Source organism: Wolffia australiana, chromosome 1, assembly GCF_029677425.1.
Source record: "Wolffia australiana isolate 7733 chromosome 1, ASM2967742v1".
NCBI lineage: Eukaryota > Viridiplantae > Streptophyta > Magnoliopsida > Alismatales > Araceae > Wolffia > Wolffia australiana.
In genome coordinates, this window is record NC_135835.1 from 20284175 (window position 1) to 20309880 (window position 25706).

The 25706-nt window shown below is 40.0% G+C and overlaps 2 protein-coding genes across 2 annotated transcripts; one reads left to right on the top strand and one right to left on the bottom strand.

Moving 5' to 3' along the window:
* Positions 1–15165: 15165 nt before the first annotated feature.
* U1A (spliceosomal protein U1A) lies at positions 15166–19595 on the top strand. The gene is made up of 5 exons (XM_078583677.1): positions 15166–15414; positions 16825–16997; positions 17104–17197; positions 18360–18445; positions 19120–19595. The coding sequence occupies exons 1-5, from the start codon at positions 15336–15338 to the stop codon at positions 19408–19410; spliced, it is 723 nt and encodes a 240-aa protein (XP_078439803.1). The 5' UTR covers positions 15166–15335; the 3' UTR covers positions 19411–19595.
* A 999-nt stretch (positions 19596–20594) lies between these two features.
* On the bottom strand, positions 20595–23675 carry LOC144710029 (folate receptor family protein). Its single transcript, XM_078583691.1, has 4 exons — positions 23482–23675; positions 21991–22349; positions 21239–21564; positions 20595–21168 (listed from the first exon to the last, which is right to left on the bottom strand). Exons 1-4 carry the CDS (start codon positions 23576–23578, stop codon positions 21081–21083), a joined length of 870 nt encoding a protein of 289 aa, XP_078439817.1. The 5' UTR covers positions 23579–23675; the 3' UTR covers positions 20595–21080.
* Positions 23676–25706: the final 2031 nt, after the last annotated feature.

Below are 25706 nucleotides of genomic sequence, written 5' to 3' on the forward strand. Positions count from 1 at the left end.
TGACACATTGCCAAAGACAGATCAAGAACTGCCCCCTGACGTAACATGAAACCACGTCGCTCGTCTTTATTTTTATTAATTGTATTTTCTCTTTCCTTCAAAGCCTTTATGTATAGGCCAATGTTCCAAGAAACAGTTAGGCAAGTCATAATTCAGGAATTGAGTTTCTTTAACTCTTCTTGGAGGACTTGCCCTAGCCTCTCCTTCTCCCTCAAGTTGCCATCGCCGTTGCCCCCATCGTCGCTGCCGCCGCCGGCTACCACCTCTCTCTCTCTCTCTCGCCCACCCTCTCCCTCTCCTTTCCTCTACCCTCCCCTTTCCTTCTCTCTCTCTACCCCTTCTACCTCTTCGCCAACACCCAGCGCAGGCCGCCCGCCCTAGGCCGCCCGCGCCAGACCCCAGCGCTGGCCGCCCACCTATGGCCGCCCGTGCGAACGCCCAGCGCAGGCCGCCCGTCCAAGGCCGCCCACGCCAACGTCCAGCGCAGGCCGCCCCTGCCAAGGCCACCTGTGCCAGACGCTAGCGTCGGCTGCCCGCCTAGGGCTGCCCACGCCAAGCCCAGTGCAGGCTGCCCGCCCAAGGCAGCCCGCACCCGACGCCAACGTCGGCCGACCGCCCAAGGCCGCCCGCGCCAACACCCAACGCAGGTCACCCTTGCCAAGGCCGCCTGCACCAGATGCCAACGCAGGTCGCCCCCGTGCCGGCCGCCCCTACACAGGGTTTCCCACGCAACATGCCCTGCGTCGGCCGCTCGCTATGGGCCGCACGCGCCAGGAACCATCGCCGGCCATCCCGCTCACGGCCGCCCGCACCCGTCGGTGTAACCTGTACCTACGCTCACCTGCATCCGTCGGCTTCTTCTCTTTGTCCACGTGCCCTCACTCGTCAAGCAACCCAGCCGGCGCAAACGACTCAATATCAGGGCCGTTCAATGCCTGGAACGCCCAGATATTTTCATCTAGTGGGTCATACAACGCCCGGATCGCCTAGTCATGTCGCGACCTGAATTTCTCGCAGCCTCATCACGCACTACGGTGCTGAGGTACGCCTGAACTCTTTGGTGTCGAGTGTTCTTCATCCAGTGTTCCGCGAGAATTCTTCCACCGCCATCAGATTTGATTTGATTTTCTTGGAACTTCTACAAATTCTTTTTGTGAGATTTCCCGCGGACGTGAATTTGTAGTATTGAATTTGGTGCTTCGGCATCGTCACAGTGGTTGAAGACAGTACCCCCGGCCTCGACGAGGAACGGGGCTGCACCACCATTATTTCATCGTTTTTAAGTTCTCGAAGTCGGTCGTGTGGATTTTGCAGTCTGTTTAATCCCTCCATCCAAACCTGTCCTACATCCTCCACCCGTCGTTGTCACACCCGTCCCCATAGTCGTCTTTTCCCTAGTTGTCCTGCATCATCTCGTCTTCACCACTTAATCATCTTTATAAACTTTCTTAAATTTTCCTAATTAGGGAATCATTATGATCAAGGAACATAAATCCATATACAAGATGTCTTTGGTATCTATGGTTTAAGGACCACTTACATGACATGACTTAAATCAATCGAGTTGAGATTTAGGTATAAAATCATTGAAGGACTGATAAATAAATATAAAGGTATTAAATAAGAGTTCATTAAGGCACATTTTTTCACATTTGATATTAAATCCTAACTTGGAGCATGAGTATTTAGTAAAATATCATGTTAGAACTCTCAACATATGTTCATCTTTTAAATAGTATAGAAGTATAGTTTTTTAACTTAATGTGACCCACTAGGCCAATCAGCCAAGTGGGCTACATCTAACCTCTTATTCGAGAGAATTTTGGACCTTTTTCAGGACCAGGAAAATTGCTCTTATGAAAGGACCAAGGGACTCTTCATAAAGCCAATGGGAAGCTCATTGGGATAATGGGCCTCCCTCTTGAGAGAAGACCCAAGAAGGAGCTCCAAGAGACCCTTTAAAAGGGTTCAGATCTTCTAGAAGGGTCACTAATGGGCCTATAGGCTTGGCCAAAATCGCACCCATCAAATTGATCCATCATCTAAGGCATGCCTATAAATGCTTTAGAGTCCTTTGTAAAAGACATCCTGAATTTTCATTTGGAGTTTTAATGAAAGGACGAGAAGATTCTTTTCTTGCCCTCTCTCTCTATAGAATTCTGAGATTTATTGAGGGCCAAGTGGAAGGTGAGCTGACAAGGCCTAGGTGCGAGAGAGAAGCCCTTCTCTCTCTACGCCCTCTCCCAAGAGGTCCTCCTCTCTCTCTCTCTCTACATTGGAGCTGGCAAAGGATCTAGGAGGTGGGAAGCATGCATGGCTATTGTAGGTGGAAGGAGAGCCCAACCTGCCAGGTAAGTCGATTCTTTCTTTCTCTACCCTTCTCCTTCTGACTAATCTTGATTTCTTGCGGTAGAAATCAAGATTAGTAGTTCTTTGTCTCTCTAGACCACCTGCCTTGTGGGAATTGTGTGTTTTTGGCCCAAGAACACATCCAATTCCTGTTGTAACACTTGGCAGATCCCACAAGTGCGGGGTGAAACAACATCTTGTGAATCTTGACTAATCTTGATTTCTTGAGGTAGAAATCAAGATTAGGGGTTCTTTCTCTCTCTAGACCACCTGCCCTATGGGATTTAGGTATTATTGGCCCAACAACAGGCCCAATTCCATTCACAACACTTGGCAGCTCCCATAAGTGAGGGGTGAAACAGAATCTTCTAAATCTTGGTCACAATTCATTTTCGACCAAGATTAGTTCAAGAAGTAGTTATTTTCTTCTGAATTTCTTCCAGATTTAATTATGATGAAATAGATTGGTTATAAAATTTAGGAAAGTACCTTTAAACGACTAAAATGTATTCTGAGATTTCTTGAATTTTTTCACACACATTAAAATTCATTTAAATGGAGAAAGTCATAATTTATTGTCGTTTACACTCAATTTAATCAAAAATAAAATTGAATATGATTCCTAAAATTTGTGCACACCTATTTTTAGCTGACATCCGCTCAGAATTGATCTAATGCCCTCTGTGGTTTGACCCTCACTACCCTATCAGTGAGGAATAAATTAGGGACTCATACATATCAATTCACTGTTCACATCCTCTAAAGTGCACCCACTACCTATCCTTAGTGTCTCCATACAAATTGTTACTTGATCAATGATCATCATCATCTGAGCATACTCGTATAGTACTATTATATTCAGATATTTCAATGTCCTTGAATGTCCTACAAGTCAGAAAGTTTAGTAAAAATGTTTTAAAAATATTAATCACTTATTATCATCCACAACAATTCACTTATCATTGAACAAATCAGTGGACTTTATTATAAGAATTTCATGTCCATGATAATATTGCATTAAAAAGAACTCTACGAGATGTCAAATGAGAAAATATAATTTCAATGTTCAGTCCCCTATTATTATAAAGTCCACATAATTTATGCTTAAAATAAAATAATTATGTTTTATTTAGCATGTTATCATTACGTAATGGCATAAATGCATGCTTTATACTTGATCTTAGGTCACCTTGACACATATACTTTTAATTAAATATTATTCTAGAGTATGTTTGAATAATATTTATATCAAATTATTTTTATTTTAATTCCAAACTATAGTAAAATGATGTAAGACCACAATGCCTCAAGTTAAAAAAGATAGTTAGAAGAAGCTATTTCAAAAGACGAACATGGATTTAAGGGTATCCAAATTAGGTGAATTTATGTTAAAGTGTATGAAATAAATGTTTAATTATATTTTGTACTTTTAAAATGAAACGAAAGTCTTGAATAAAAAAAGAGATAAATACTTATGTAACAAGTTAGGAGAGTTGATTTCATCTATAGGTGATAGCTTGAGATGGGATTTGAGCCACGAAATAAATATGAATCAGATTGAACATTGAAAATCTTTAAAAAATTGAATCTCCATGTTTCGGAGTGAACTGAAACTCTTTTGTTCCTCAAATGACTCATCAAAAAATCTTTGCAAGTGTCCCACCAGCATACATATCTGCTTGATCATCAGCACATTTCATCTTGTCATCTTCTTATGAACCAATGCCCCAAGTGATTTGTTGGGTTCTAATGTGTTGATTTGACTCTTTAAGCCAAATTTCATGTAGCAACATATGATAATCATTCCGTAATTGATCTATACTAGATGATCTCATCATCTTAAGGAGACCTAGTTTCACCCTTGAATTTCTCTCGTGAAAGATTCTTTAAGATATTCACATGTATGGCCTCTAACATAATTCACATAGTCAATGCATTGATGGATCTTGTCTTTCCTTTGTTCAATATTCCTTAATGATCTAGTTGATCTTCCAACCATCAAACTTCATTAAAATGATACTGTTTCGAGGAAGGGGATATGACAAAGGAGGCTGCCCATTTATGACTCGCATAGGCACCTATTGGTGGTGACAACGAGGTCAACGCATCATCTTCGGACGTACCGCCACCGTCAACCGAGACGCCTCGCATCCTTACTCATCGCCAACATCAACTGAAGAACCGTCGTGATAATGACCAAGTCAACGCACCGGCACCAGACGCATCGGCATCAAACGCCTCTCCACTCACTCACACACAACATGTCCCGCGTCATGACACGTCGTCAACGCCAGATCCAGAACTGCCTCTTGGCGTGACACGATAACAGTCATCCACTTTATTTTATTTCTCATGTTTTCTATTTCCTCCAAGGCCTATATATAGGCCAAAGTTGTAAGAAACACTTAGTGAATTTTCTTTTGAATTGAAGTCTTCTTCTTCAAAAAGAAAGTTTGCCTTAGTGGTCCCCTCCCAAGCCGACGCCGCCGCTGCCTCTTGCAGTTGTCGTCGCCACCGTCGACGAAGGACCACTCCTGCCGCCCACTCGTTGACTGAACACCACCCTCGTCCTGCGCCTAATAAGCCTAAAAATGCACGTAAATATGTCGTTGATTTGGCGTTAGACTTATACAATAAATTTATATTAACCCTTAATCACTAAATATAGAATATAGAGTAAGCAAGGGGTCGAACCACAGAGAGGCAACAACTGAGAATTTTATCCAATTTCAATGTATTAATTCAACGATGAATTAATTTTGCAATTAATAAATCTTAATTATGCTTAATAATATCTTTTAATTAATCCAAATTAAGTAACACTTAATTTTGATTTTTAAATATTTCGGTCAAAAAACTCAAGATAGGAATATTTTAAGTTTTAAGATCAGATTAATTCAGATTATTAATTTCCCAATTATTATAAAATTTTAAAAACAATTTTTATGAATTAAAATTGGAAATTAAATAATCAAGAAAGAGATTTTTAAATTGGACTTCAAGATGGATGAATTTTTGAATCAAAGTTTATTTTTAGGTTTTTTATATATTACATTAAATTAAATTCCTAAATAATAAAAATCAAAATCTAGAGAGAGAAACTAGACAAATTAACCTAGAGAGAGAAAGTGAAGAATTTGGGGAAAAGATGAAATCTGATCCTAAATTAAAAATCTAATGAAGCAGAAATGTTCTAAATTGATGTAGAATTAAGGATCAAAAATCAGATCTTGAATCAGAATCAAAGTGAAGTGCTAATTTCATTCAAAATCAACTTTGAGGGCATGTACATTTTGCCCATGCCTTGGCGTTTTAGAATCGTTCAAGAAGATGATTGAAATACAAATCAGAGACTTACAAATTTGAGTGCAGAAGCAAGATCTGTCGACTTCAAGAGCCCCTCCTGTGTCCTTCTTGGCCAAATGCTTGGGGAGAGCCTCCAAAAGTAATTTTTCCCCATTTCTAGACCCCCATTTAAATATCCAACCGTCTGTATTGTAGAGGGGGAAAAGACAAACCTACCCTCAAAATTTCAGCCCAATCGGACGTCTAGATCTCAAGATATCAAGGTTTTAGTGAGGATAAATCAGGACCATTGGATCTTTTATCTCTCTTCAAAATATCTCAAAAATCAGCATTTTTCTGATTGGCCAGCATTATTCTTTCTCATTTTTTGCTGTCTCGGATCGCGTCCTGACACGTGATTGTCCGCTTCATCAGTGCACAATGATTGGTTGAGAGAGTGTCACGTCGCTCTGAAATAAGGAAAAAAACAAAAGACTTTTATTTTTTTATATTTCTTTTTAATCGTCAGCCGCAATGTTTGACCGTCGGCGCCTATAAAAATAATGATAAAATAAAGGGCGAGGTAAGCTACCATTTTTTATACTTAACGTTTTATTGTTTTACGGCGTCATTTCCTAAAAGGAATCTCAGTTAGCGCGTGCATTAAATGCACGCGCTAACGACTTTGTTTTATTTTTAAATAACTAAGCATGCATGTGTGTCGGTTAGCGTGTGCATTAAATGCACGTGGCTTAACCGACCCACGTGCAAAAGTCCATGGATGTCGGTGGCCGCGTGCATTTAATGCATGCGGCTAACTGACATTAAAATTTTAACACCTTCCGCCGACTTTTTTATTTATTTATTATTATTATTATTATTTTATATATCTATAAAATCGCATCCACGTATTTGCCCGAATTTTGGGCAAATGACGTGGATGCCCCTTGATTATATATATATATACATATATACATATAAATGCTAAATAAATGATAAAAAATCATTTATTGGCTAAATATTGGTCAAAAAATTATATAAAAATATGAGAAAATTCCAAAAAATTATGAAAATACTTACCAACCTTTAGCCAAGTATTTAAAGCCCTGTAAAAAATATTTCTTCACTGAAATGAGGTTAAATTCCATGTAAAAAATGATAAAAAATTAGAAATAATAATAAAATCAAAGTATAAGTCATTTATCTTTATTTCTATATGATAACATGCAAATATAGTCATTAAAACACATAAATAAAATGTAAAATTCATCAATTAATGATTTTAATTTGCAAGTTATCAAACCCCCCCACTTAAATCATTGCTAGTCCCTTAGCAATGTACCGTTATTTCTATAGATGATTTCTTCATCCATCAATCCTCATTCATCTGCATGAAGTGTTAGAATTATCAATAACATGCTCAAACGAAACTCTCCTCGACAATTTGGATTCCACCTTGTCAGGAATATGGGTGCCATCCTCTTGGTTTTGGGTAGAGCTAATGAAATGAATAGAAAGATGTACTTCTCTCCAGATATTACACTATGATCCAGAATGCTCCTCACTGCACTCTTCAAGTGGTGGAACTCTCGCCTCTCATATCAAGATCACTCTCTTCTGGGTAGCGGCTACTTGTGTTAAAATTCTCCACTAAGTTTCCTCCAACTATAAGATGAAATCTAGACATTCTCCGCCTCCCAGTTAGCACAGAATATCAAATAGTGTGATGGCATGGGTAAGAGAATAAGAATGAACGAAAGATAGCATGCTCAAAAGGGAAGTGATGGATTTCGAATGAAATGTGTATCGAGGATATATCATTTCAGGTTGCCTTCTCCCAAGACTTAGACGAATGATAAAGAAATAGAAAGAAAGAAATCATGAGTAATGCCCTTACTAGATTCAATAACTTGAAACAAAATTAATGAACTAACAATGCCTATCACAAAAATCCCCTTTTTCTTTTAATTTTCCTCATATTTTGCTTGAACTCGAGGATTTTTTTTTTGTAAGGGGTAAAGAAAATACTAAACATTGTGAAAAATAAAAACAGAATAGAGTTATCATTGACTCTAATAAGGGCATTATGTAAAATCATTGAAGAGAAGAAGAGGTAATAAGAAGTTGAAGAGAGAAATTAGACAGAAATGGTGATAGAGATGGAATAAAAGTGATCCCATGGAAAGGGAGATAGAATGGCTTGGGAGATGGTTACCATCAATGAAAGGCTGTTGGTTAGAGAAAGGTTCAAGAAAGTGGATAGGTATATGATTCATGGTTGAACAAATGGAATGACATATGGTATAACAAATGGAATGGCAAGTGGAATGACAAGGTAGATGGAGAATCAAGAAAAGGAAATTCAGTGCTTAAAGACTCGGAGAAATGCCTATCTTCCACCCTAAAGTAAGATTGACTCAATGAAAGAATAAAAACATTCAAGTAGGATCGGCTCAGTGAATGGTGGCGCGGTGGGGGTCCTCAATTCACTCAACTCTCTACCATCTTGAATCATAGTGCTTCAATCCTTTGATTTTCCTATCCCCTACACACCCACTAGATACCCAAGCAATTTGGAAATTGACTCCCATATTATCCAAAATCAAGGTTTGTTTTATTTTTGCATGATCATGGTCCGCTATATAAAGCCAAACATCACTACACATCTAATTCAAATTCATGGATGAAGAAGGTCTCCTAAAGGTGGGTTTTCAATTATACATGGAATTTATATAACACAAAAACAAAGGTTTGCACTCCTAAGCACATGAAATGTTCTTCCCCTCACTAAATTATGCAATGTCCTCAATGCATGGGAATGGATTATAAATATAATTTAGGAGTTTAGAATTGCAAACCTGCTTAGGCGTGATCTTTGAATTGCTTTGAAGAACTTACTATAATGATGAGTCGACATCTCGTTATCATGTGTGCTATTTGTGCTTCTTCTTCTCTTTATTCCTGGAAAACTAAAAACCAAAAGCAAAACAAAATAGCAATCTAGGGAAATGTATTAGTTCCCATTATTTATGAACGTAAAGTGAAACAAAAGAAAAATAAAAATAAAGAAAGAATGAAAAATGGCGAGCTAAAAAAATATTAATATTTAAAGTCATACAAATGGCTCTAATGAACTTTGGAATCCATAATTCCTTATGCAACATTGTTTTAAATGGTTCTAAGATGGATTTGGGAATCCACACTCTTCGCCCCTTATTTTGGGTTGAAATACCTTTTGTGCTCGTCGACATATATCGCATAGGAATCCATCTTTGGTGCGCATACATCCATTGATTCCCTAGATACTCCTATGATCCTCATATCTCCTTCTTATGTCAAAATCTGCAATCTTCCTTTTATTTATGCATCTATTTTCCTTATTTAGTAAGGCAGCAAACTTTTTAGTCAATGATTCATTCTCCATTTTTAACTTTTCTAACCTTTCATGCATCTCACTCTTTTGATCATTTAATTTCTTCATATCATTTCTCAAGTGGAGATTAACTATTTTTAAAGCAAAAAGTCCCACTTGAGATGATATGCATGATGGTTTACAGAAATTTTGAGAAGGCGGACTAATGGATGATGATGATGAATCAACTGTTTTAGGAAAAGAACTAGGTTGAGAAGATAAATCCTCTACCACTGTTTCTTCCTGAGGTATGTAATCCTCAAATTTTACACTTTTGCTATCAGAAATATCTAAACTAAGGGACTGGTGCCGGACATCGTCCAGACGTCGTCCGGTCGACACCGAGGGTAGCCGCTCGGTGTCGAGTCAGGATCTCGTTCGGATGACGACGTTCAGCGTCGTCCGAGCAATGCAGATGAACAGGTATAAATGATGATGATGATGCGTGAAAGTCCTACTATATTACGTGCGTGCGCTGAAGTGCGGTGTTGCCGTTCCAGAGAATGACGGGATCGCTTCTGGTGAGGTCAAACGGACCTCCCGCACCCCGCCCGAGAGGGTCGAGGGTGAGTATGTCGCCGAAAGGGAATACCCCGCTAATATGCTCACACGCGTCGGGAGAATCCGACTCGTACCGGGCAGGTGAGACTCTCGTGAAAATTATTGTTTCTCAACCTGTCTCACTCTCGCCTATATCTAACCCGAGCGCGGAGGAGGCAAATCGAAAGTATACTGAAGAACGTAAGAGACGAAAGGGCAGCAGGGTAGGGGAGTACCTTTGTCGCGCTGGCGACAGATATCTCACATCAATTGAGATCCGGAGAGTACGGCCAGGCCGTGGGGCGCCAACGTATGACTGGTGCGGGAGCGGGCGAGGTGGTGGCGCAGACAAGCGGCGGGCGAGCAGCGAACTGGGCGCGGTAGGAAGGGCGGGCACCGCGCAGGGCGGCGCTGCGCGCGACAACCGGGCGCACAGGCAGCGCGCGGGCGGGCGCACAGCGGTGTTGGTCGATCGCGGTGAGGCGCCGGCAGCGCGCGGGGCAGGCCCACGACAGCACAGTGCGGCGCAGGCAGCGCGCGGTGCGGGTGCACGGTCGCGGGTCGCACGGAGGGCGCACAAGGATCGTGGGCAGCAGCGCGCGGGAGACGGCGGCGAGCGCACGAGCGCGAGGGGAGCGGGTGAGACCGGTGGCAACGAACGTAGGCGGAGCATCGACGGCGTCGTTTGGTGCGGGGTGGTCGTGTGCTGATCGCGGGGGCCGCCCGTAGCAAAGCGCAAAGGCAGCGGCATTCGGCGCGGCGCAGCGGAGCGCGTTGCATTGCAGGCGCCGCACAGGAGCGAGCACGGCGGCATGGTGACGGGCGGCGGCGGACGGAGCCGCGGGCGACGGCGGGAAGGTGGCAAACGGAGCCGCGGACGACGGCGGGAGGGTGGCGGTGCAAGGGGTGGCGGCGAACAGAGCCGCGGGCGACGGCGGGAGGGCGGCGATGCAAGGGGCGGCGGCGTCCTTCTTCTCCTCTCTCTCTCTTCTTCTCTCCTTTCTTCCTCCCTCTTCTTCCTTCTTCTTTCTCTTCTTCCTTCTTCTTCTTCTTCTTCTTCCTCTCCCCCACGAACGTGACTCTTGGAATTCCAAACGTTATAACTTTTCAAAATGGAATCAAGTGTAAGTGGGGGGGGGGGGGGCGCCCATCCCTCCCTTATATAGGAAGGATGAAATGGGCCCCTTAACTACAAAGGGAAAAAAGAAAAGGAAAGAAAATAAAAGGGCTTGTAAGGCCCACTAAGGTAGATGGGAGGGGAAGATATCCTCATATGGGTTCTTCCACTCACTACAACGACAAAAAGACGAAAACGATGAAGGGAAAGTAAGAAACAAGTAAGACGATCCGAAGGTGGCGTGTCATCACGCCGAATATCTGAACCCAGGGTTGCGCGTTGATGCTGCTCGTCGTGTCGGTTGGACACGTGTCGGTGGCGGGCTCGATGACGGTGCTGGCTCTTCGAGTGACGATCCTGCGGTGTCAGACGGTGCCGCGCCATCAGGGACACAATATTATCTTCTTTTCTAAGGATTACCTCTCCCTCCTCAATATCAATCATAGCTCTAGCTGTTTTCAAGAAAGATCTACCAAGAACTAAGTGGGTTTTCTTTGATTTTCCTTCAAGGATCACAAAATCAGATCTGAATCGAAACCCCTGTATATCAATACAAATATTGGATTTTTTTTTATTGAAGTTATCTGGACTCCATCATCAAAACAAACAACATCAGAAAAGGGAACTACCTTTCCTATAGGGTGTCTCGCAAACATAGAAGAAGGTATGATATTCAGATTGGAACCAAGATCTATAACGACATTTTTGAATTTTGTTCCTCCAATTTCACATATAATTTTGTACTCTCTTTGTTCCAACGACTTCTTATATAAGTTCCTTCTCCTAGAAGGTTTTCCTAAAGGTTTTTCTAATGTGATTTGAGGGTTTTGGAGTGTTGGCTCTCCTACTTTATCTCCTAATTGGACTAATCCTCCACTATTCTCTTTGCTTACTATGTCTCCTATAGGTCCTTGACATTTATCATTCTCTATTTTTGTAATTCTTTCATTGAACTCCATCATATGATCCTTCACTTGAGACATCATGGATATCATAGTTTGGACAACTAGAACTATTTGAGAATGATCAGGGATAGGAGCACTAATAGGTGAGTCATTGGGTTTTGGAGAGCTTGACCTAGTAGGGGAATTAGTAGTTGCGGTATTAATTTGGGAGCTACTACTCACATCCATAATATTGGTAGAAGAACTTATATCTGGACTTATGGCTATAGGAGATTGTGGCTTATGATATCTAGGAAAATTTAGAGGATCCTGAAATTCAAAATTAGGGTTTTCAAAAGATTCACTTGCCCCGACCGCCCGCGCCCTGCCCCCGCCAGCCATCCGCGCCTGCCACGCACCCGGCCTCCCGCGCCGCTGCGCGCCCGCGCCCCTCGGTCGCCAGTGTCAGCCGCGCCTCGTCCTGCTGTGCCCGCAGAGTACCGGGCCGCCACCCACCGTGCCCCCAGATGCCCACGCAGCCACTGGTCGCCGCGCATACCGTTTAGGTGTCGGGGCGCTGCCCCGCACCCCGCAAGGGGACGACTCCCCCCTTGACCCCCCGCCAACTGACTGCGCAGTTGGATCTGCGACACCCTGTCGAAGTGCACGTCAATTGTCCTCCCAACGATGCGTCAAGGTACTTCTACTCCCACAGCCTCTTCACGCACTATCTAGTGTCGAGGTACTTCTACACTCTTTGGTGTCATGTTCTTCGTCCAGTATTCTTCGAGTGTTCAACTGCTGCCGTCGGATTAGATTTGGATTTTGAATCTTCAAGCAAAGAGATTGAATAGGCCGTTGAATCTTCTAGCGATTGCATGTTCCAAGTCATTGATTTTGGTGCTTTGCATCACCATGGTGGTTGTAGCAGTACTCCCGCCCTCGACGAGGAGAGGGGTTGCACCATTGGTATTTTCACCGGATTTAATTTTCGAACTCAACCGTGTGATTTGTGGTCTGTTTTATCCCATCACCCAAGTTGTCCTAGGATCCAATTCAGTCATCACCTAGCTCTGTCACATCTAGTCATCCTGCATCACCTATAAAGGGTGCTCCTTATTTATAGTTATAAATTACCTAAAAAGAGTTATCGAAGAAGGTTAACAGAATGGATCAGCTTGCGTGCAGCACTAAATTTCCATGGTCTTGAAAAAACATAAAGACCTATTATAAGTTATCTTGACTTAATTTGATTCATCTACATTGCGTCTATTAGGTTTGATGAACATCATTTCTTCTTACTACTCCATTTTATCATCATCATTACTCTTCATTCCATCATTTAGGACTCATATTTCCACCTCACTTCCAATCTTAAACCTGAATTTACTTATCTCTTCGCTTCCTTATCTTCCTTCCCCATTAATGCTCTGTCCACATCCTCCTATTTTTCACTGTTGTTAATATTCTTCTTATTCTAATTAAATATTTATTATCACCTTCTTAACTTATAGTTCTCATCAGTTCACTATCTCATATTTATACATATTTCCCTTCATCCCTCTTTAATCACCATTTAAAGAGCGTTAAATCTCTAATCGTCATTCCCTACGGAGACAACCCATACTCATCAATAGCTAAATTATTTCCATGAGTATTAGTTTTATATAAATTTTAGTGCACTACACACCAGTGTCCCAAGATTATGAGCCCATGCGTGGATCCTGAAACAAATCCGTGCAACTACCAACTCAATCAGAATTTTTTAATTTAAATTGATCTAAACTGAACTCAACCCATCAAAGGTAGTTTTATCTAGAAAAAATACAACAATATCTAAAATTATCTATAATTACAATAAATATTTCCCACTGGTGTTTAAAAAAATTTAAGAAATATCATATTTTCTTTCCTATTATTGAATTTAAGTCTAACAAAAACAGCTAAAAATAAAAAATATATAAAAATAATTTTCAAAATCATAAAAATATTAAACTGAATTTCACGTTTCAGTAGCTTCTCTCGGTGGATTTGAACCCTAATCGCTGTGCTTGTTCACAAAATCATTATAAAATTAGCAGCTTTAATCAGACCCTTATTTTGACATTTTTAAAACCTAATTTTTTGTCTATCGGCTCTATGATATTTATGTGAAGTCTATCCTATGGTTTCCAAATAAAAATATTTTGTGGGAGCAGAGAACTCCCCCCTTAAAAACTGTGAATTCACTAAGTTAACATATATGAATTGATGAACATTTCATCTCTCCTTTGGACCTTCTTCAATAAATCCATGTTTGGCTTAGTTCGTTACATTCTAATATAATTTTTGTTACAAAAGGAAGTAACTCTTTTTCTAAATATATGACATGATATATGAAACGAACATAAATATATTTTTTCTAAATATATGACACGATAGAAAACTAAATACAATTTTTTTGTTACAAGAGGGGTACAATGAAATTTCTTGATTGGATCTTATCAGGGCGAGAATGCAGTTATTTGATTTTATTTATTTAATAAATTCGATTAGCTGGACTGGACGCAACAAACCTATTGTGATTTAGGGTAAGCTGGTACGTGTGATTTATCACAATAGTAAAATATTGTTTGGATCCCACTTTCTAAAGACATCAAAATTGCAGGAGTAAAAATAAAAATGATTATCTTAGCAACATAAGATACCCCATGATCCTTGAAAGCATGGTGTCTCAACCCCATTCAAGTTAACTTTATTGATGCAAAGAAACTATTGGGGCACCACAAGTAGGACAAAACCACTTGAGATTCATTTAGCCTTAAATGACCATAGTAAAATTTCCTAGTGTGAATGAATCATTATATCGTTCATTCAAAGCTCTATAATGCTAAAAGCAACTACCACCAGCATAACTTTTAAGGAATATTATCAAGGGGACTATATGATCAAGTACACTTACATCATTTTGAAACTAATCTATAACTGTTTGTATTATGTTTCATGCAAAATGGTTTTGAAACAAATACTTCATTTCAAGTTTTGAAATATTAAAATTTAATTGGTTAATATTTACAGTGCTTAAAAACTATTTTTAAATTTTTCCATATCCTGCATGACCTAACACAATTGACTATATCAGCAGCTCAGCAATATGATTGTCTCAAATTGATTTTGGTTCTCATTTCCTTAACCTGAAACTGTCAATGGAATCTATGGCGTAGATAATTTACTTCACACCAAAGTCTCAAATTTTAAACACACACAAATTTGACAACATCATGTCCAATGTTCATAATTTTTTTTGGTAAGGGACTACTAACAAATTGGTGATGATTGCAAGCCAGATGTAATAATAACTCAGCTCAAGTGATAACCTCAAGATATCATAGCCAACAGTATGTTTATGGCAGGTTTAGGGTTTAGGGTGGACAAAATATTAGTTAAACAAGTTGGGTGCCTCAAAATTGGGTAAATACATTTTTTCGAAGATATTGACATCTGGTGGTAGGCTCTAGTCCCATTTATATAAAGTCTCATCTATAAGGTATTTTATGAAATATAGTATTAATATACTAGAAAGTAAAAAACTTTTCATTGATAATCATCTCGCACTCCTTGCGGGTGTTCTATCTCGAAATTCCATTCTTGGCGAAGCAGGGAAGCAGGGTAGGGCCAAAATCAGTGTTCTTCTCCGTGATCGTGACATCTGCAAGTGTTAACTTCCAGTAAAGAGTAATCTGCGAGTTTAAACAGCGAGAGAGGAGAAATGAGCGCCTCCGAGGAGGAAGCCCTCACCAACATGACCATTTACATCAATAATCTCAACGAGAAGATCAAGCTTGAAGGTACGTGACTCTTTCAGTTGTACAGGTGGAGGGATTTATCGTTGAATTTTCTGGGAAAGGAGATGGATAAAGCTTTCGGAAACTGTAGTCCGCGATCTCTCTTTGTAAACCCTTGTTCTAGGGTTTTATGGGCAGCCACTAGAACGGTTAAAAAGTCTCTTTTAACTTGATTGTGCAAGAAATTAACCCTTCAGGACAGGCATGATTGGCAAACAAAATAACTTTCTCACCAGTTTATACAATTGACTTGCATATCAGGTTGGCCGTGTTGCGTCTACTTTGATGAACGCTTGAGCATTTGCTCCTTTTTTTAATTGCCGTTGCGGGTTTTCTGTGGTATCTAGAATTAGGTAGTTCACTTCATCAGCAGGGATTAATCGGTTAAGCAGTTAATTTAAAAATACTTTTCTTGATATTTGGGATGAATTACACGGGTCTCGAGAACCCTACTTCATCTGGCTTGAGTCCATGAAAGTTGAAGTCAGATTGTCTGTTGTTCATGTGGTTATATATTCCTGTTTCCTAGTTCTTCATGCATAGTGTGATCTCATCTCGTGATTAGTCATTAGTTCGTTTTATTTGCATGAGATTATGATTTCTCGGCTTTATTATTTATATATTTTTCGTTTGGATATTACTTCTATTTAGCGTTGGCTTGCACGTTAGAATTTGTACTTGTTTCTCATCATCACCTATGCTAGCTTTTTAGCTGGCCTTCAATGTACCATATAGATTTGATGCTTTTGCCATTAGATCAGTTAACACCAATACTAGCCTTTTAGCTGGCCGTCAATGTACTATATTGATTTGGTGCTTTCGACTGGGATTTCAGATCCGTTGAAATTTTATGTTAACTGATCTAATGGCAACTTTAACGCCTCCTGACTTCTAAACTCTCATGTGCCAGTCTAGAAAACTTTTTCAATTATAAATTATTTTTTTGAAAAAATTTCAAATATAATTTGTTCCTCTGGGAAAGAAATTAGAGATGAAAGTTCTATTTTGTCTCAACATTTGCAGCATTGTAGATTTTCCTGTTAATTCGTTGTGTTTCATCAACTTTCGAAGACATCCTTTTTCAATTCTGAGATTATTTATTACATCAAATCTAGAAACTAGAGTTTTATTCTTCAAAAAAAGAAACTAGAGTTTTAAGGCACCACGCACGCACATTTTTGGTTTGAATAATGCTTCTAGAACCATAAACCATATCGACTGATAAAAGGAAGTTGTAGGAGCAGTCGAATTTTTTTGTTCATACTGAGAATGTTTTTAATCACTAATTTTAATGGAAACATTTCTATAGTTACGCATCTTGGAAGTGCTCTCTTCCCATTCATAAGTTCTCTATTGCTTACATGATTGATTTTTATTGCTCATGTTGCTAATCTGTGTCTGTTTCTTGCCCAGAGCTCAAAAAATCTTTGCGGGCCGTTTTTTCTCAGTTTGGAAAGATATTAGAAGTACTTGCTTTCAAGACGCTAAAACACAAAGGGCAAGCCTGGGTGGTCTTTGAAGAGGTTTCGTCTGCCTCTGAAGCACTGAAGCGAATGCAAGGATTCCCATTCTATGACAAACCAATGGTAAACGTTAATTTTCTTGTCATTTATTTGGTGTCAGTACAATTTTTCTAACATCATACATGTCTCTTTGCTATGATCATTAATTGGACTGGCCTTCGTGATGCAGCGGATTCAATATGCCAAGACGAAGTCTGATATAATTGCCAAGGCTGATGGGACGTTTGTTCCTCGTGAAAGGAAGAAGAGGCAAGATGACAGAGGTGAGTTTCGGGTTGTTCCCCTCACTTATTATGCCTTCCTGTCCAAACTCTAGCTCCGACTAAAATATAGTTATGAGGGCTGCATGACTAATATATAATCTTGATTCATCATCGTAATTGCCATCCCTAAATTTCGTTATTATCATCATCATACATGTCACATGTGTATCAAGAGATGGATGATGATACATGGTTTGGAAGATTATGACAATGAATCAAGAGATGAACGATGATGATGACAGTTCGGGGAAGACTGGATGCTGTTGACAACATGATTAAATGTTCTATCTTAGCTTCGGAACCAATTGATGACAATGACAAGGATGGCATCTCTTCGAATCTGGATGATGATTCGTCATTGATGTATGCATGATGGTGATGATGCTAATTTAACTGATGGATGACTATGATCATGACAGTCCTTGAAAACTAGGTGATGATGTTGACATGATTATATGCTCTATCTTTATTCAGAAAACATGACATGACATGACAATGGCTAGGATGATTACATCCCTGGGAAACCAGATTGGGATGACGATGATGACTTGTCATCGATGTATTTTATGACTGTTCAGATGACGATGACAGTTCTTCGTCATTGTTATCATCATCGCTCAGGCCAAACTCTTATTTTTATTGACTTAAAGTTTCATAAATGGGAGCATGTGTTTGAAGCAGACAAATATTCAAATGCTTTCTCCCCAGTTAAATTATTTTACTTGGATTATTTCCACTTATTAATATTGCTTATAATTTTCTTTATGTCAGTCAGAATATACATTGGGCTGTATCATGAGATATGTGCTTTATTTGATGGGTGTCAATGATCACCAAGAACAATTATGCCGCTAACCCCTAATAACGAATTAGGTTTGGAATAATAATGCTAATAACCCTAATCTTTATTTAGGGTTAACCAGTTTGATACTGGCTCTTTACCAACTGGTGGGCCAAGGCCCGATTGGAGAATAAGTGTGAATTCACTTTTCTTCAAAAAAAGAAGTAAGAATTCACTTAAACGGAAACAGACCTAAGCTGAACAAAAAACAGAATGGAATGGAATGGTGAGCCATTTGAGAATGTGGCTCACTTACAAAATTATAAAAGGAGTAAAACTAAGGCTATATAACAATGTGTAAGTCTATGCTTCTTCATTCAGCTGAGAGAAAACGCCGGGAGCAGCATCATGATGCAAGTCATGGGGGCATGAACCAAGCATATGGTGGCTATGGCACTGGGGCATCGGTGATGATCCTCAACTTTCTTTTTTTTAACATTTCCTTGTCGTTTATAATATTTTCTAATAAATTATCCTTTTGTAGATTCTTGAACCATAATCTCCAATGTTAAAACCCAAAAAATTGCATCTCAACTTTAATAGACTTCTATACCGGGATCTAGAACTCAAAACCCGAAAATCTTCGCCATTGTTCATCTCCCTTATTTTCAAAGCTAGATCCTAAAATCAAGAGCTCAACTACAGACACGTAATCAAATTTTCAACTACCAAATCTTTCCCTTACCCATCTTGAACTCAAAAACATAAATCTTAACATCATCTTCTCCCTTCCTTCAAAGCTAAATTCTAAAAACCTGAGCTCAACTACAGATCCTAATTCCAATTCTCAATCTCTAGCTCTATTTCTTGCCCATCTCGCGTTTAATATTTCCCTTTATCTCACTCCTTATCTTGATACCTTAACCCTAATAACCTAGCTCAATCGCTAAATTTAGAATGTTAAATCTTCTTTTGCATCCATCCCTTAGCTTCAAAACCCAACACCAAAAACCTAAAATCTGATTCTCAAACACCAAGTCTTCTTCAAACCCATCTCTTTATCTACGATCCATTTCATATTTCTACAACTTCAAATTTGAACGGGAATGACGGATGATGTGCCGGCTTGTGGACGGTGCAGACGGCGGGCTATGGCGGAGGGGCAAAGGCGAGTGGGATGGGGGACACGCCGGCACCGCCGAACAAGATACTGTTCGTGCAGAACCTGCCGCAGGAGACAACTCCGATGATGGTGCAGATGCTCTTCTGCCAGTACCCGGGTTTCAAGGAGGTGAGGATGGTCGAGGCCAAGCCCGGCATTGCTTTTTTAGAATTCGGAGACGAGATGCAAGCAACTCTAGCCATGCAGGGCCTCCAGGCCTTCAAGATTACTCCTCACAATCCCATGTTCATCACCTACGCTAAGAAATAACCTCTCTTTTTGGTGATTTTCAATGCCAGGAAACAGTTGAATTTTTCATGTCTAGGCTTGAAGTCTACTTGTGCTCAGTAACCATTAGTGAACCTCTCTCTGTACTTTCAATTTTATACTCACTCCATCTCACCCCTCTTGTGGCTACCCTTAAATGCAATGGAAGTCGTTTATCTGTTTCATCAGGACGTGTTGCCGACCTATCGGGATAAGTACTTTTATAAAATTTACAGAAAAATAATCATGATTAAACAGTCTGGATTTCATAGTATCTATACATGGAGCCTCCTTGATATGAACATGTTTATTTTTTTATGGTTTATAAATTGTTTTCAAGAAAATTACTATGAGTAAACATCTTGCTGAATCATTATCTGCTCTGCACTCTCTCTTCCTCTGACGGAAGAACTACCCTTTAGGTCTATATTCTTTGAAAAGTCATAGGAAGAATGGTCATATATATTCATTATTGCCCTTTATAGATTTATGAAAAATGACACGATTGATTTTCTTGACTGTTATCCTCTCTCCATGTATAGATACTATGAAATCCAGACAGTTTAATCATGATTAATCATGATTTTTTTTTATGGTTTATAAATTGTTTTCAAGAAAATTACTATGAGTAAACATCTTGCTGAATCATTATCTGCTGTGCACTCTCTCTTCCTCTGACGGAAGAACTACCCTTTAGGTCTATATTCTTTGAAAAATCATAGGAAGAATGGCCATATATATGCATTATTGCCCTTTATAGATTTTTGAAAAATGACACGAGTGATTTTCTTGACTGTTATCCTCTCCATTTCACCACCTTGCACCATCTCTCTCCGTTAATCACATAAGAAATTTAAACTTTTCTTAAAAAAAAATTTAAAAATAACGGTACTTTGACGCAAAATTCCCATAGCCCACTAAATCTCCCATTTTCTCTAGAACCACTCTACGGCAGGAGAAGGTTATTTTTAAGACAAGGTTAATATCCTCCGAATTCCCTTTTTTGAAATTGTTTAATTAGAGAGCGATGAATAAACCTTTAACCCAGTTATGTGCTCTCACTTTTATTAAAGTCTCATGCCATTTACCTTTGCATTACCCACGGAAGAAAAAAGAAAAAAATATCCGTTTTATTTCCCCCTATAAAGAAAGAATACTTGAGGTAGTATGGATGACAAGCGGAGGGATACCAAATAATTCTGTTTTCTATTAGCTGAACAAACAGTCTATCCGAAAGCATATCGGGCGATATATCAAAATCCCCAAGAATAAGAGGATGAAGATCAAAAGGGAAATGAATGGAAAAAGAACAAACCTCACGAACTTCAAGATACGGAACTTCTTCCGTCACTTCAGCTGAAATGCAGGCGAGTTGTGCCAAACCTTAGGATATCATTTTTACTGAGAGTCTTCCACGCAATTGGGTATTAAAACCCTAAAAGTTAAAAAACGTCAGGGAAGGTTTTACCACACAAATGTTAAATGGTCCAGTTGGAGCTTTCTGTGATATGTCCATCCATCCTTCAAATATTATAATCATAAAACACCATAATGGGGAAAAAGAGATATATTTAATGAAGTGTATCATCAAATATATCGAAATCTAAATTCTCCTTCCCTGAATTTACAGAAACAAGGTTTTCTTTTTCAAATCCAGGATGTGCAAGCCGTCCCTAACCTTGTAAGTTTCTGCTGCTCAGAATTTTTGCCGCCTTCTGAACAGCAGCTTGCCTCTGCCGATAGTTCACCCGCTTTTTCCTCCTAGAAATTATTTGTAAAAGGATTTCAAATTAAACAGTATAGGGTAACAAAGCATAAATTGACCACTCACATCATTAGGAAAAGACAGGCGCCCAGAGCAGCAGCCCAAGATAGCATTTCCTTGATGTTCATACTCCTCACCCACAGAAAGAAGTCTTTTTCATCAGCCAAGTCTGAAAATTTCGGCTTTGACCTTCTTCTAGGGTCTTTCCAGAACCCTTTGCCAGCTTCTAGACTGGCCTTGCTGCCATAGCAAAACGATTCCTCAGCTTCGTTGCCTGAGGGGTCAGCCGGCTGCACGGCAAAGCCCGCAAGAAGGCAGAGCTCTGTGCCATTAGACACCCATCCCCTTGCCCTTCCACACATCACATTGTTTAATCCGCAGGGAGATAAGATCTGTGAGAAATAAATGAATCTTGATTAAGAAAAAAAAAAGAAAACTTATTTAATCCTTACCAGATTGAGAGTGCAGATAACTAGAAACTTCAAACTTAATACAGATACCCTAAACCCTATAACCAAGACCCCAACCCCTTAACCCTAACCTTTATATACTCTGAATTCTAAGATCCGAATACTTTACCCTGAAAGAACTTAACCTTAAATCCCAAACGATAAAACTTAAAACCTTTAGGGTTTTAGGAGCACAATTCGATGCCTTCTTTTTCATTTCCTAGGCCTCTAAGACTTTGTAGATATCTTTTGCTTTCACCTTGTTTTTACCGGACGTGAGGGAAAATCTATGTATTCTAAGACTTAAGTTTCCTAAACAAAATTCAGAACCCTAAATTTCAAGGGTACAAGATTGAGGAAGATAGCTACCTGGGTTTGACCGTCAATGGAGAAATATGCATTCGAGCAAGTGCTGAAGACTTTATCGCAGAAAGAGGCACAAATGAGGGGCAGTCCTGGCATGGTGCCAACAATGGGATGGCATATAGAGCATTCTAGGGCCTCCCACAAGTCCAAACAGTCTTGGCTTGCTTCCCCAGAGGATGCCAGCCGTCTGATTGAAGCAAAAGCTAGACTTGTTTGCGCTACATCGCAACACGTGTTCTCACGGAAGACCCTGCAAAAGGTCAACGCTCTGGGACCTCTTTCAGCCTTCTTCGGGGGTCTGCCATCAGACTTGAATGGAGGAAAACGGCCACCAGGAGATACACACACGTCAGGGGCTTTTCCTATTTGGCAATGCAGTTCAAGACAACAATATTTGAGTAAGATTCAAAAGTCATTTCATTCCATATTAACAATAAACACATCTTCCAGAATGTAAATTGATGTTAAGAGAGTGAATAACTCTTAATGGGATACTAAGAAATGGAATACGAATTACTTCAGCTGTTTTTCCAGAGTGTGAATTTGTCAAGCTCCTCAACCCCTACCAGGTGTATTTCGTACATTTGGCTCTAGGATAGGTCCCCTTTTAAATACATGTAGCTCTCCACTAAAGGGGAGACCAGAAGTTGTACTTGAACTATCCCACAGGGGCACAAGTGCCGATCAGGGCCTGTAGTCAACTGGATTTTCCACATTTCTTCTATCTCTCGTTAATCTCTGTCTAAGATACATCCTTGTTAGAGATAGATGATCTCAACAAAGTCCAATTTCAAAAACAGAAAATCCAGTTGACAGACACTTCAAATCAGAAAGAAAGACTCCTTATTTCTCAAATAGATCCACTCATTTAGGCATGCCAATTGAAAATTTTTGTGTCTCATAGTTGTGATTTTGTGTACAAAATTAGCGAGTAATTAAATTATCGATATTTATAGGAACCTGAAGAAACGAGATAAACAAATGGCACATTTTTTTTCAACATAGAGAACCAAAATTCTTAGGCTGGCCGAATTTCTTCGGTGATCTGAAATCGTATGACCCTCGTTTTTTTAAGCGTTTAAAATTAAATCAGAAGTAAGATGCCTCATCTTGTATCCCCACTTTCATGGCGTCCAATGAGGAGATAGCAATACAACTACGCGGTTCAAGTCGGACAGAATTATTAGATTTCTCAAAAAGACGTGAAGCAAGATCCATTTGCAGAACCAATTTGGAATTGGTCAAAATACTTTGAAAAATCTTCAAAATAACGACTACATAAGAGACAGAATCACCAAAAAAAACATCAATCAGGACAAGGAAACTTGCAACTGGCAAAATGAAAGATGACACCCAGATGGAAAACCTAGAGATGCGCTTTAACGCGGGGTCCAGCGAGTATGAGCGATTCAACGAAAGGATAATATTGAAATTGTGAACCTCATTATACGGGAATCATCAGATAACTTGCCGAATAACAGGAAACAGACTCACTTTGAGAGCAGGAAATTGGATGGCTGAAGAACGATAAAACGGCGACGATGATGCAGAGAGATCGATGCAACGTGGGTACCCAAAATCTTTTCCCCATCTTCGCTGCTTAGCCTAGACTTCTCCCTTCGATTCCATCTCCATTCAACGTGTTTACTCCATATCTCTCCAAGGGAAACGAAATAAAATTGACAGGGTTTGGAAATAAATTATAAATGTCATTTGGGGGGTTAATGAAATAGTCCAATTTCCATGGATGCCCCCTTATTTATAATGGGGAATTGAGGAGTAATCATGATGTGGACAAGATAGTGTACTTTGTGCGATTGTTAAATTACTACTGAATGATAGTAATAAAATATTCGTTGACGGTGATCCGAACAAATTTAATCCAATAGAAGGGGACTAACTCTGTGACGTAGAGACTTAACAAGTACAAGCTAGGAAATGATTATGATATCCTTAACTTAATGGAACTAGAGGAGTATATCAAATCAATGTTTCACACAAAGGGATTCATAAGGTCAACAACCACTCAGAGCAAATAAAAAGTTATCTTGAACCAACAATTATCTCAAAGTTAATGCGTCACAAGGTACGTTACAGAGGGAGCCAATAGCTTGGTTGTTCTGATGCTAAATGGCCATGATTGATGATGATCTGCAGATCCACGGACGGGTATGAAAAAGAAGAGGTATGGGAAACAGATATAATGGTAGTGAAAGACTCGGTTGGCAGGAGAAGATGCTCGCGTCTAGTGCAAGATGGGTGGAAGTGAAGTACCGAAAGTGAACTCACAAGATAGATGGGATAAGGCGTGAGAAAGGATGAAGGTATCAAGAAGGGAGAAAATGAGAGGTGAGATGGAGATTATGGGGGTGAGACAAGGTTTCGTGGTGAATGACGACACGGGTAGATGTAAACAAGAGGATGGAAGATGGTAAGTTATGAAGAGAGAGAGGGAGAAACCTGAGAGGAGCTAAATGATGTTGAAGACGAGATGCCTCAATAGTCATTTGTGTTGCAGTTATCACCAAATCCTCATTATCTTTATTACTTGGAGGGGTATGAGACTAGACTGACCATTTGTCTAATCTAATCCTTACATTGATCAGCAAGATCCATAGTGTGAGCCTAATCAGTGATTGGGTTGAATGTTTTGATGTGTAGTTGCGGTGCTATCAGCGGTTCGGTTCAAATCTCAAAGCGCACATTGCACACCCACCTGTGCACTGCGAATGTGAAGTTATGTGCAAATTTTAAAACAAAATAAAATAAAATTATTGGATCTTCTCCTCTGAAGTATCTCTCTTTTTTGTGCTAGCTATTCTATCCCTAAATTATTATTCTCTCTTTCTCTCGCTGGCTCTCTTACTCTTCTCTCTCTTACTCGCTCACTACTCTCTCTTTCACTCACTCGTTCTTCTCTCTGCCTCTCTGTCTCTCTCTCTATGTCTCATTCTGCCTCTCTATCTCTCTCTGTATGTCTCTCTCTGTCTCTTGTCTCTCTGTCTCTCTGTCTCTCTGTCTCTCTGTCTCTCTATCCCTCTGTCTCTCTCTGTGTCTCTCTCTATCGCTCTCTATCTCTCTCTGTCCCTATTTCTGTCTTTCTCTCTTTCTCTCTCTCTCACTCTCTCTGGATCTCTCTCTCTCTATCTCTCTCACACACACACTCTCTCTCTCTGTCTTTGTCTCTCTCTGTCTCTCACTCACTCACTCTCCCTCTCTGTCTTCGTCTCTCTCTGTCTCTCTCTCTCTCAATGTCTCTCTCTTTGTCTCTCTCTGTCTCTCTCTCTCTGTGTCTGTCTCTCACTCTCTATCTCTCTCTGTCTCTCTCTCTGTGTCTGTCTCTCACTCTCTATCTCTCTCTATCTCTCTGTGTCTATCACTCTCTATCTCTCTCGTCTCTCTGTCTCTCACTCTCTACCTCTCACACAATCTGTCTTTCTGCATCTCACTCTCTATCTCTCCATTATCTCTCGCACTGTCTCTCACTCTCTATCTCTGTGTGTGTGTGTGTCTCACTCTCTATCTCTCTCGCTCTCCTCTCACTCACTTGCTCTTCCCTCCCCCTATCTCTCGATTGTTCTTCTGTCTCGCTCACTGTTATCTCGCTCACTCCTCTCCCTCTGGATTTATCTTGCTAACTCTACTCTCCCTCTTATCTTCTTCACTCTTTAATTTGCTCGCTCATCTCTATCTCTCTCTCTTCTCTATATGTAGCTCAC